Source organism: Rasamsonia byssochlamydoides, assembly GCF_041956645.1.
Source record: "Rasamsonia byssochlamydoides strain NRRL 3658 unplaced genomic scaffold VTN77scaffold_10, whole genome shotgun sequence".
Lineage (NCBI taxonomy): Eukaryota > Fungi > Ascomycota > Eurotiomycetes > Eurotiales > Trichocomaceae > Rasamsonia > Rasamsonia byssochlamydoides.
In genome coordinates, this window is record NW_027192393.1 from 175,417 (window position 1) to 187,486 (window position 12,070).

General features: G+C 50.7%; 4 protein-coding genes across 4 annotated transcripts in view; 2 read left to right on the forward strand and 2 right to left on the reverse strand.

The window, feature by feature from the left end:
- Positions 1-80, reverse strand: part of VTN77DRAFT_400 (uncharacterized protein) — a gene marked incomplete at both ends in the record, with an annotated part of 8,310 nt that extends 8,230 nt beyond the window's left edge. The window contains one exon of the mRNA XM_069420011.1: positions 68-80. Within this exon, the coding sequence (XP_069280461.1) occupies positions 68-80 (13 nt within the window). The remainder of the gene's footprint in view (positions 1-67) is intronic.
- A 3,298-nt stretch (positions 81-3,378) lies between these two features.
- On the forward strand, positions 3,379-5,556 carry VTN77DRAFT_401 (uncharacterized protein; the record flags this gene model as incomplete). Its single annotated transcript, XM_069420022.1, has 2 exons — positions 3,379-5,166; positions 5,260-5,556. The coding sequence occupies 2 exons, from the start codon at positions 3,379-3,381 to the stop codon at positions 5,554-5,556; spliced, it is 2,085 nt and encodes a 694-aa protein (XP_069280462.1).
- Positions 5,557-7,641: 2,085 nt separating this feature from the next.
- VTN77DRAFT_402 (uncharacterized protein) lies at positions 7,642-9,781 on the forward strand (the record flags this gene model as incomplete). Its single annotated transcript, XM_069420033.1, has 6 exons — positions 7,642-8,621; positions 8,678-8,768; positions 8,819-8,908; positions 8,968-9,062; positions 9,120-9,437; positions 9,493-9,781. The coding sequence occupies 6 exons, from the start codon at positions 7,642-7,644 to the stop codon at positions 9,779-9,781; spliced, it is 1,863 nt and encodes a 620-aa protein (XP_069280463.1).
- An 871-nt stretch (positions 9,782-10,652) lies between these two features.
- On the reverse strand, positions 10,653-11,615 carry VTN77DRAFT_403 (uncharacterized protein; the record flags this gene model as incomplete). The annotated part of the gene is made up of 1 exon (XM_069420044.1): positions 10,653-11,615. The coding sequence occupies one exon, from the start codon at positions 11,613-11,615 to the stop codon at positions 10,653-10,655; it is 963 nt and encodes a 320-aa protein (XP_069280464.1).
- Positions 11,616-12,070: the final 455 nt, after the last annotated feature.

Consider the following 12,070-nt stretch of genomic DNA (forward strand, 5'->3'; position numbering starts at 1 on the left):
GCTGCAAAGGTGTAACAAGGCAGCGGCGCAGGACTAAAGCGGAGACGGGTTTCAAAGGGCGACTCACGAGTATGCTGCATCCTCAACGACGGCGGCCACCGCTCACTGGGAGGAGGAAGGACCAAGAGTAGACAGAGTAATCTTCATGCCTCTGCTCGGTGCCCATAACGGGCCTGCAGGCTGGTCACAGAGCGAAAAGGGAGCTGGACAGGCAGTTCAACTGACTGAACTATGGAAGAGGTGAGCTTGTCGGGCACAACCTTAGCCGTCTTGTCGAGACGCTATCACCGGCTCCACAGAGCGGACCACGTTACTTCCCGACGGCAATCGCCCTAGCTCTGTCTCCTAAAACGTTGCTCTCTCCGTGTTTGCGGCGCTGGAATCTGCAGCCAGGCACTCGCCCCTGATCCAATGATGACATGCCTGGCGTTCTTACCCCTGGCGGCTCGATCAATCACCAAGGAGCTGGGCGAAACACAGCGATTGTTCTCGAAGACTACGGGGTAGCCCTTGCTGCGTCTCCCTTGAGTGGCTGAGAAAGTCGCACCAGCCCCTCGAGAACAGCCAATCGATCTTGCAGCGTTGATTAATATGTTATTTTACTACGTACTCATCCTCTAGATTTATCATTATTATCAATCACAACCCGCCATCACTGCACCAGAATATCGATCAGTAGTGATATGTCACCCCGTTCTCACGGACTTGAAAAGCTTTGCAGACTTAATTAAATGGCTAGAACTCCATATTTTACGGTTGAGTAAGGCTAACCGGGGTAATATAAGAATAACATTCCTTATACTATCATCCCTGAGGTACCTACCGAGCAAAACCAGAGAGGTATGTATCACTAGGTGATTTTAAAGCATCAAAATATCGAGGTGCCCACTGAGCACGTGCAGTCAATAGCAGATCAGCCAGATGCCTTTCCCGACTGGCCAATCATACATGGGCGAGATCCCCTGTCACGTGTGATACAGCTGTGCGACTCGAAAAATTATGGACATAAAGATGTTGCATCCTGTCTGCACCTCCTGTTGCTTGCAACGTAGGTTGCATATTCTGCAGATCGTTAGCACACACCTGGTGAGAAAAGATGCAGCCCAGAAGAGAGCCGTTGATTTGGATATCTGAAGCAATTGCTCGGTGGATGGTGAAAAGATATAGAGAACCTTCACCTCGAAAGGATTTTTTTTGTAGAATCTATCCAGACGTTGCAACAGATTTTATACTAATAAACTCTGGAAAGCTAAAAGTACATCTGAAGAAGTTTCACTATACAATAGGACCGCAATATCTATCCACTTATATGCAACGTGAATTGGTTTAAGTTACGAACTGCTATGAAGCGCTCAGCTCGATGGAATCTAGACGATCATGAGAATTCTCGATCTAGGGAGATTTGTCCATTTCATATAGACCAGATATCTGTGTACCAATGACTGGAAATCATCTCCATTACCGACGATACTATGTGAAGGATTGAATCATTGATTTTATATGTATCAACGCAGCAAGACGCCCACAGCCGATTCTCATAATGTTACAATTAAAATGTATTGCAGTTCTCAGGGCCTTATTATTTTAATAACAGTAGTTTGTGCATTCTGTTGACGAGTCTGGGAGGGTTATAAAATTTTTTTTATATTTTTTATAGTGTGTAGTGTTGCGCGTGCAACTTCCTTTTTATAACCACACAGAGGTCGGATTTCGGCTATTCCAGTCAACAATGCCTACTCAATTCAATGATGACACCCTGAAGGTAAGGCATATCCGAGTGACGGAATGAGTCCTCTGTGTGGGGTCTGGATGCGGAAGTTTACGATCGGAACGTCGACCTCGTTGATGCCATCACGGAATCTCCTTCCGTTAGGCCTACAATGCGTCTTAGTACCTACAGCCTGTATACAGCACAATCCTGCATAGGTGGGATTCCGCGTAATACAATTTTGATGGAGAAAGAATTACTGCTCAAATGATCAGGAATTCCGGAACAACAGGGGGTTCCACGTAATCTGCTTTATCGATAAGGAACTATGAGGGTCATTAAATTGCCCCGAAAAAAAGACGAAACAACACAGACGCGAAGGCCTCGCAGGATCATTTTATTATTGAGGTGCAGTCGTGGCAGCACTTCGGACTCAGATACAGTAGTAGTACATGGAATTGAAGAAATGGTTCAACAGACCAAAAGTTGCCGGTAGGGGGTGCCGTGTTGAGAAGGTTTCCGTCGTAACCTCGGGCATGGCCTTCGTACCCCGGTTTCTGTATTTTTCCTATTACTTACTAGCAAAGATTCAACAACGTGGATTTAGCTCACCGGTACCTCTACAAGGAATAATATCAATCTGTACGGAGTACGGAGTATACGGAGTACAATTGTATGCTTGAGTATTACATCTGTGTAATGCGTGAACCTTCAAAGGGATCAGGCAGATAGAGCACGTACTCCGTAGGAATATTTCCTGTTGAACCCAGTTCTTACTTCCACAGTCCTCCGTCACCTCGTCCTTATCCGTCATCGGAGAGGTTGTTCAAGTCAGCATGTGCTCGATCGTCCCCAACAATGTGGGGAGGTCTCATCCGAAACTCAAACCCCATCCTCGGGTGGGATCTTGCCTCCCTACGACCTTGCCTCAAAAAGTAGTTACGATGATTAGGGTTATCCCTCATCTGGCGATAATCGCTGTGAAGTGGGATGAGTCCTGTGCTGTCCAAATTCCCTTCCACACCCACACGGCACATTTATTCGGCCGTTCTTGCAGCCACTACCTGGAGGACCCCTGATCCCTGAAAGCAAGCATCTCCTCGAATAGAAATCCCCCACGGAGGAATTCGCTATCCGAACCCCATTCCCGTGGTTCAAGCATTGCCGGCGCTGACCACGTGATGAGCCCGTTGTCTACCCGTCGTCCATATGATAAGCAACTTCCTAGTCCCAACTTGACAGCTCATTGCAATTCGCATTCTCTTTCGCTTCGCCGTCTCTTGAGATCACCATTACTCTCCTGAGCATGGGGCTGTTCTAACAGTTAGTGAAGGTCCGGAAGAGCTGAGCGTTGGGTCCGGCTTGGCGGCGATTCGTTACCGTGCTGGTCTTTTGGGGCTCGGTCGGTCCGTGCTTGCCCCCGTCGGCCACCGGGGCCGTAGGTTGCTTTAACTAACAGATCAGACCACCTAGACCACAATTTATTATTTTTTGTTTCTTCTTCCAACCCGAAACTGCGTCCCAAGACTGCTTCGGGTTGTCCAGTCATCACTGGAAACGAGGCAAATAGGGACCTCTGTGCCATCGAAGAGGGCGTGGCCTCGTCACCCCCCTTCACCGCCTGCTGCCTGTCGCTCCTGTCTCCCGTCAATCATCTCCAAACCAACACAATGGCACAGGTCGACACGCTGGACCTGATCGTCCTGGTCGTCCTCCTGGTCGGTACTGTTGCCTACTTCACGAAGGGCACGTACTGGGGTGTCAAGAAAGATTCCTACGCCACCGCGTACGGTGCAGCCAACGGCGTCAAGCCGGGCAAGACCAGGAACATCATCGAGAAACTCGAAGAAACGGGCAAGAACTGCGTGATCTTCTATGGCTCCCAGACGGGTACGGCGGAGGACTATGCGTCCAGGCTGGCTAAAGAAGGATCTCAGCGATTCGGACTGAAGACCATGGTCGCCGATCTCGAAGAATACGACTATGACAACCTGGACAAGTTCCCAGAAGACAAGGTGGCATTCTTCGTTCTCGCAACGTATGGCGAGGGTGAGCCCACGGATAACGCCGTCGAGTTCTACCAGTTCATCACCGGAGAGGACGTCTCGTTCGAGAGTGGCGCCTCTGCCGATGACAAGCCTCTGTCCTCTCTCAAGTATGTCGCCTTTGGTCTGGGAAACAACACCTACGAGCACTACAACGCGATGGTCCGAAATGTCGATAAGGCCCTCACCAGGCTGGGAGCTAAGAGGATCGGTGCGGCTGGTGAAGGTGATGACGGTGCCGGGACAATGGAAGAAGACTTTTTGGCCTGGAAAGAGCCCATGTGGGCAGCCCTCGCCGAGGAACTGGGCTTGGAGGAACGCGAGGCGGTGTATGAGCCTGTCTTCGCGGTCACGGAGGAAGAGACTCTGTCTCCGGAGAACGACTCGGTGTACTTGGGTGAGCCCAACCTGGGCCATCTCGAGAGTGGCGGCCGAGGACCCTACTCTGCGCATAACCCGTACATTGCCCCAATCGTCGAGTCTCGCGAACTCTTCACTGTGAAGGATCGGAACTGCTTGCACATGGAGATTGATGTGTCTGGAAGTGGGTTGCATTATCAAACCGGTGATCACATTGCTGTTTGGCCCAGCAACGCTGGTGTGGAGGTCGACCGGTTCTTGAGGGTTTTCGGTCTGGAGCAGAAGCGGGATACCGTGATCAAGATTAAAGGCCTCGACGTGACCGCCAAGGTTCCCTTCCCTACCCCGACCACCTACGACGCCGCCGTTCGATACTACATGGAAATCTGCGCTCCCGTCTCTCGTCAGTTTGTCAACTCCCTCGCCGCGTTTGCCCCCGATGAAGAAGCCAAGGCCGAACTCGTTCGTCTCGGCAATGACAAGGACTATTTTCAGGAAAAGATCAGCAGTCAGTGTTTCAACATCGCTCAGGCGCTGGAGAGTGTAACGTCCAAGCCGTTCTCGTCAGTTCCTTTCTCTCTGCTCATCGAAGGCATCAACCGGATTCAACCCCGTTACTACTCGATCTCCTCCTCCTCCCTGGTGCAGAAGGACAAGATCAGCATTACCGCAGTTGTCGAGTCTGTGCGCCTTCCCGGTGCAAGCCATGTGGTCAAGGGAGTGACGACGAATTACCTGCTGGCTCTCAAGCAGAAGCAAAATGACGACCCGAACCCCGACCCCCACAGCCTGACTTACGCCATCGCTGGCCCGAGGAACAAGTATGATGGCATTCGTGTCCCGGTGCACGTGCGTCACTCGAACTTCAAGCTCCCATCGGATCCATCCAAACCCATCATTATGATCGGTCCCGGCACTGGCGTCGCCCCCTTCCGCGGATTCATCCAGGAACGTGCCGCGCTGGCCGCCCAGGGAGAAAAAGTCGGGACCACGGTTCTCTTCTTCGGCTGCAGGAATCGCAATGAGGACTTTTTGTACAAAGATGAATGGAAGGTATGTCTTTCCGTCTCCCTGTCCATTTTCTACCATCTCTCACCTTTTTTTTTTCTCCTCTCTCTGCCACTGACACGTGATCTATTTATCTAGGCCTATGAAGAAAAGCTCGGAGACTCGTTCAAACTCTTCACAGCATTCTCTCGGGAAGGCCCGGAGAAAGTCTATGTGCAACACAGGTTGCGCGAAAATGCTGCCCTGGTCAATGAGCTGCTGCAACAAAAGGCTAACATCTACGTCTGTGGTGACGCCGCGCACATGGCGCGCGAAGTCAATGTCGTCTTGGGCCAGATTATCGCGGAGCAACGTGGCCTATCGCCAGAGAAGGGCGAGGACATTGTCAAGCACATGCGAAGCAATGGGACATACCAAGAGGATGTGTGGTCATGATTGCCTCGTCGACCTTTTTCCCCGAATAGATTTTCTTTTTCTTTTTTTTTTCCCTTTTTTTTTCTTCATCTGTCGTAAAATTATTAAATCTGTGCGAGGGACATACGTATTTATTCTTCCTCTTTTTGATTTGTTTCTCTTCGAGTCAATGATTTTTCACGTGTACTCAGTTGGATAGGCGTGATCATGGTGATCCATGGGTTATATCAAGTCTAGTTTTATGAGCAGCCTGGCCAGCTCCAATATAGCACTTGGTTATGGGAGGCAGAGACTCTTCTGATAGATATCTATGCAGCAAACGGAAGGAAGGTATTCGGAGGGTGTGGATTCAACAATGGACTAGTGGACTGTTCGCTGGCTGTGATGGTGTCTCGGTGTTGACAATGAGTCATCTTCTTGGGGGGTTTGATCTACACAATACATAGGTTCATTAGTCATATAAGTCTTAGAGGTTATGGCATAAGATTTCTGTCATGGTATCACCATCTATTGTCACCATCTATTGATCTCCTACTCATGCACACCATGTGGCTAGACTGTCCAAATCGGCAACAAAAGCCGACCTCGGGATCGGCTAGTTATTCGGAAATAACGCGGGAGGACATCGGCTTTAGGCCAAAGATAATCCAGCAGGGCACGAGGAATTTTTCCGACCGGGGACGGAAACATTCCATGCTTTCATCAACGTCCATCCAGGCACGTCTGGGCAACCTGTGATAACAGATGAAGAGCATGTCAGCAATCTGGACAGAGAAGAGACTTTGTTTCTTCAGGTGAGCAATGAGAATGATACCAACACTTCAAATCAGTCTGAATAGGTTGAACTAACCTTTTCTGCAGGCTCAGAAAGGGCTATAACCATGGTTCTGGGACGTGGCTGTCTCCCTCAGAACACAGTCTCTTGTTCTTTGTGATATGACTCACAGCACAGGTTGTGAGGCCCAGGTTTCATAGCCTGTTGCATTGGAGACTTCTCTGTGTCATGATGAGAGAACAGACGTGATAGCTGCACACTGGAAGCAGCAAAATCCTCAACTTCTCAAAGGAACATTGACTGCACAAAAGTCAGTCTTGACTAATGTGAAGTGTCAATATTTGCCTGTTGACGCTGCTCGTGTGAATGTTCTGGCAATCATGGATGCTCGCCGACGTGTGGCTTGACAGGCTTTCTATCTTTGTTCCTCATCAGGTCAGCTGTGTTCAACACCAACGCAAGAAGGAACAATGGCAACAGATACCGAAATCTTTCAGCCATTATGAATTGTGTTGAAGATGTCTTGCGTGCTCAAGATACTACGCCGAGGTCCCGGCACATTGCAATTGGCCTTTGCGAAGCATGCGAATGGCATAAAGCATGCAACAAACAGATCTGCATGGCAGATCCTAGGATCAGGAGAGAAGACGAGTATTTGCCTTCAACGTTGGACATCTAGCAATATCATTCGAGAATGACTTTGCTGTTGCTCTCTGGAGAGACTCCATGCCGTAGGGCTGCTACTACCTGCTGAGGGCCCGAAGGGAGGTCATGCTCCTTCCCAGATTGGACTCGTCTGCCAGAATCTCCCCCGTGTCATGCCCCCAGCCGCCCTCCGCTTCCCACCTTCTTTTCCTTTCCTTCCTCTTCTTCCTTTACGCGTCCATCGGTTTTCATCAAGCAGAGACGAGAACCGAGCTCGAATCATCAAAAACAGTACTCATACTCCTCATTCTACTCCTTCTAGTCCTTCTACTTATTCTCTTGCTTATCGTTCTCCCTTCTTTTGTAAAAGAAGTCGAGCAAGTCCCGGATCATTCCATTCGAGCTCCCGAACTCCAAGGGAAGCTTGCCGGGTCGACTCTTCGACGTATCCATCAATATTCATCTCATTCGTTTGTGTTCAAAGTCAAACGTGAGTATAAGATCCGCAAAAGAGCTCTCAAGTGTGATTTCTTCTGGTTTCTGCTTTGTAAATTCTGTTTTTTGTCCTCATTTCCGCGTGTCCTCGTGTCCTAAGTGCCGTATTCAACCCATCCTCATTGCCTTGCGGCTTGTGCTCTGGCCTGGGATAGACTGGATTTGTGCTGAAATATCTCCAGACACTCGCCATGAACACCCAGAACTCGCAGCAGGTTCCCATGGGTGAATCTGACCAAGCTCAGCCTTTCCAGGCTGAACCCCAGCATCGGGACGCCGCAACCCATATTCCTTATGCTACGGTTCAGGGCTCCCATGACACGTCCGTTGGCCCCCGTCCGACGACCAATGCTGTTGGCACTCATGTTCCCAGTGGACTGAATCCGCCAATTGCACGTCTCGGTCCCAGGTACGGTAACCTCAGGGCGAATCTCAGCTCCCCTGTGGCTCCGAATGTTGAGCTGCCGGGATTTCAGCGGCCTCCTTGCAACGGACAGTCTATGATGCTTCCAGGCGGGGGCATGATCAGCGGCATGCCGCATGCTAATCATTTCGGCCAGCCTCAGCTCCCTGGTCATGAGCAGATCAACCCATTTGTGCCGCCAGTGCCACCGAGTATCTATTACCCGGGCTTTGTGGCCGGTACGCCTATTACTCCTGGTGCCTTCCCAGGATATTCCTGGCCTTTCCCCTTGAATAATGGCGACGTGCCGGCACTCAATGGCCCACGCCAGGGCTCCTGGTCCTCCGCTGAGGAGTCCAAGGCTTCCGTGAATCCTATGGGTGATCACAACAACTTTCATCCTTCTGCGGGCCCGGTGGAGCGTACTTCCTTGACCGGGTTCCCCATGAACATGCCGCCCCTCCACATTCCGCAGCCCTGTCCGCAGTATCAGATGATGAAAACTTCTACCGGTTATGTTATTCAGGACCTCGAGGCTCTTACTCAGCAGGACCCTCCAATTCCCCGTGCCGTGCCAGCGATGTGGACCAATTCCTCTGATCTGACACTCGCCAAGTGTCTTGAAAATCGCGAGGGTATCACCAACGTTTACATTCGCGGTTTCCTCCCAGAAACCACCGATGAAATGTTGCATGGATATGCTTCGCGCTTTGGTCAGATTGAACGTTGCAAAGCCATAGTGGATCTGGAGACTGGGATGTGCAAAGGGTTGGTCTCGCTGGATGTCTTCGTTTAGCCTCAGGCATACTGATGTAGTGGTATAGCTTCGCTTTCGTTCAGTTCTTCAACTTCGATGCCTGCGAGAATTGCATCCGTGGTTTCTTCTACCTCGGATACCAGGCTAGTTTTGCTCAGGTACGTTGCATGCATCTCACGATGCCTTCACGACTATTAACATCCCCCAGAAATCTCGTAATTCTCGTCTGAAGGACCTCGAAGATAAAAATTCCACAAACATCTATTGCACTAACGTTCCGATTACCTGGTCCGAAGCGGTGAGAAAAGATCCTTCCCTTTCTGATTCTCTCTCTTGATTTTAACCCTAATGTCCAAGGACCTTCGCCGCCATTTCGAGCCGTATCGCGTTGTTTCCGAGAAGATCAGTCGCGATGAGAAGACCGGCGTGAGCAAGGAAGTTGGATTTGCTCGGTGATTTCGTTCTTCCACGTACTTGTTACTTGTTTAGAGGCTGACTGTGTTCTGCAGCTTCGAAACTCGTGAAATCGCCGAGAGTGTCTTGGCTCAATTCCACAACATCCCGGGCAAAGATGGCGTCAAGCTGCTTCTTCGCTTTGCTGATACTAAAGCCCAGAAGCTGCTCAAACAGCAGAGCAACGAACGCCGTGCTTATCGGGCTGGTGAGTACAATTATTCGGTCGAGGTGGTCCAGGGTTCCACCCCGTCTCCCTCGACGTCCCGTCTTGCACATGGTATCTCGCAGGCCAGCCCCGGCTCGCCGATGAGCTACCAGTCTCCAGTGGGTGCTGGACCCGTGTGGACTCCCGCTACAACTATCTCACCATCGTACGAAGGCCCTTCAAGGTTCCTGCCATTTCAGTATCTCTAACGTGTCTTCTAGCGGCCCGGTGCTGAAAAGTTCCGGCAACAAGCGTGGTTTGAACTCGTGGTCTTCTCGTACTCCACTGGCCAATATCGAGAACACTCCTGCCTTTCGGGGACGGCTTGCGTCTATGACCCCCAGTACCTTGGCTGAGAACCATCAACCTGCGGCATCTCCGAAGACCGTTCCCCCGATGGCGATGAGCCAGACTCGTACTCCAAGCCCCAAGAAGGAGAAAGCGAGTTCTGTTTCGCCTGTCGCTTCTCGCAAGGAGATCCATGAGTCTTCCCCGAAGTCTTCCGTTTAGTCGCCTCTTATGGTGCGGATGTCCGTTACGGATGCTGACATTTTTTCCCCACTTCGTCGCAGACTTAGCTGTGCCTTTCCTACATGGGTGACACATTCATGAGAATGAAATCAGATCGGAATATCCTTTGCAGGTTAGTATTGTGATATGGTGAGTATGTTTTTCCAGATTGTGACGGTGAAGTCTACCCGTTGATCCAAATTGCATCTATCACACGGGAGCTTTTATGAGATTCAGCTTTTGTTTGCGTTGTTACTTGTGATTATGGGAGTGTACCCGTTGATCCAAATTGCATCTATCACGGGAGTTTTATCAGGTTCGGCGTTTGTTCGCGTTGTTACTTATGATTATGGGAGTCCGCCCGTTGATCCAGACTGTTTTCTATCACGGGGGTTTTACCAGATTGACAGTGGTTTGTGTTGTTAGTTTGTAATGTCTACATGGTCTAGTCTCTTCGACACCATGCAGCTTTCAGATGATTTGTCTTTAACTGGGGAGATTCATAATGTTTTCATCGGGGTTACAGAATGGCGAAAAAGGGAGGGAAGACTGAGAGAAATTGTGATTTTTCAACAGCAAACGCTGTATGCTTAATGAAAAACAGTCAGCTAGGTCTAATAATAATGAGAAAACATCCTAGTTGCCAACTGCGTTTCAAGTCATCAAGCCACCGAGCGTAGACAAGAAAAATGACAAGCACAATTCATAATCAAAACAGGTCTATTGCAAAGAACTCGACAGACGCGTTCCGATTCATATACGCGTGGTATATACGTGTCATGCACATCCAAGTGGGTATTCCTCGTTTGTCTCTTGTGAAAGGATCCAGGTATAATACTCAATGCCTTCCTCCTTTCCTTGCTGTGGTTCATCAATGTCTCCCTAACCTCTCCTCGTCATCCTCAGTCAATTCATAGGCGGGTCGATAGGTCTGCTGCTCGCCTGAGGAACTGCCCGTGGCATCCACTCTCAGCTTCGGATTCGGATGGGTATCATTGGTGCCTCCCAGGCTGGTGTACCCTTCATCGTAGAGCGAACAGTATGGGATACCCAGATGCCGGATAAACGCCCAGATCTCGGCATAGTGCCAGTCGATGACCGGGTGGATGCGGACGAAATCCGGCCAGCCGTGGTCGGTCCGGTCGAAATGTGTCAGCTTCGCGCCGTGCGGGTCCGTCCGGCGCGTGCCCACGAAGATGGCCTTGATGGAGGGGTTGAGCGAGAGATACGACTCAAACGCGGACCGGAGCGTCGTCCGGGGAGGGTCGGTGGTGTATCTCGTCAATGAGAGGTGGTATTGTCGAGAGGACGAGCGGACAAAGTCCTCCACGGATGCGAACGGGTGCGGCGGCAACGCATAGATGGCGGGGATCGTGGTGATTCCCTGGTCGTCGTGTAATGGATGCAGACTCGCCAGGAACAGGATCAAGAGAACCAGACAGTCTTTCCCGCCATTGTATGACAGGGACAATTCCCGCAGCGAATATCGCGACAGCGCCGTCTGGATCACCGAGAGCGAGATGCGGGTCTGGTTCTGGACGCGGGCGAGGAGGGAGTCCGCGGGGAAGGATTCGGATAGGAAGGACTGCACGCGATGGTGGAGGTCGGCCACGACGACATGCAGAGGGGGGATGGAGGGGTCGCTGCTATCTCTATCTCCTGACGATTCGGGAGGGAGTTGGTCTGGTCGTTGCTCTTCGCCGATTGCAGCCGATTGCTCGTTCAGCTGCTCTGTCTTGGTCGCCGTCGCTGTTGAAGACGAGGGCGCCGTGACGCCGTTGGCAAGCCCCGCAGCAGCAACGGGATGCGCCGCCAGAGAAGGAGAGTCAGTCATGACGGAGGATGACAATCGAGGTTATCCATAGGAGCGGAATCCGGAGTGAGAGGAGAAGGGGAGGATGACGACGATAAGGGAAAGCTGAAAACACGATAGGATTAGGATGATTATGCAGGTAAGATAATAATTGCTTCCAATGAATCAGCGTCCGTCTCGTTCCATTAGTACTCTCGTTGACGACTAATAATGAAAGTATTTAGAGTCAATGAGAAAAGGAACAGTAGCTATTCTACGTCTGAAACTGCGACAGCCTTACCCACACTCACTTGCTCACTTGCTGTCCCCGCCGTGGAATTTCGGAGGCCGGAATGCGCCTAAGTTATCCGTACTTTAATAACCCACCGCAATTAGCAAGCAGCAGCAGCGGCAGCGGTAGCGGGGGTCCGGAACGGAAGTCCTAGTGGAGTTTGGTGCTTAAGTAGTAATGATCAGATAAAGTGGATATGCTTGTC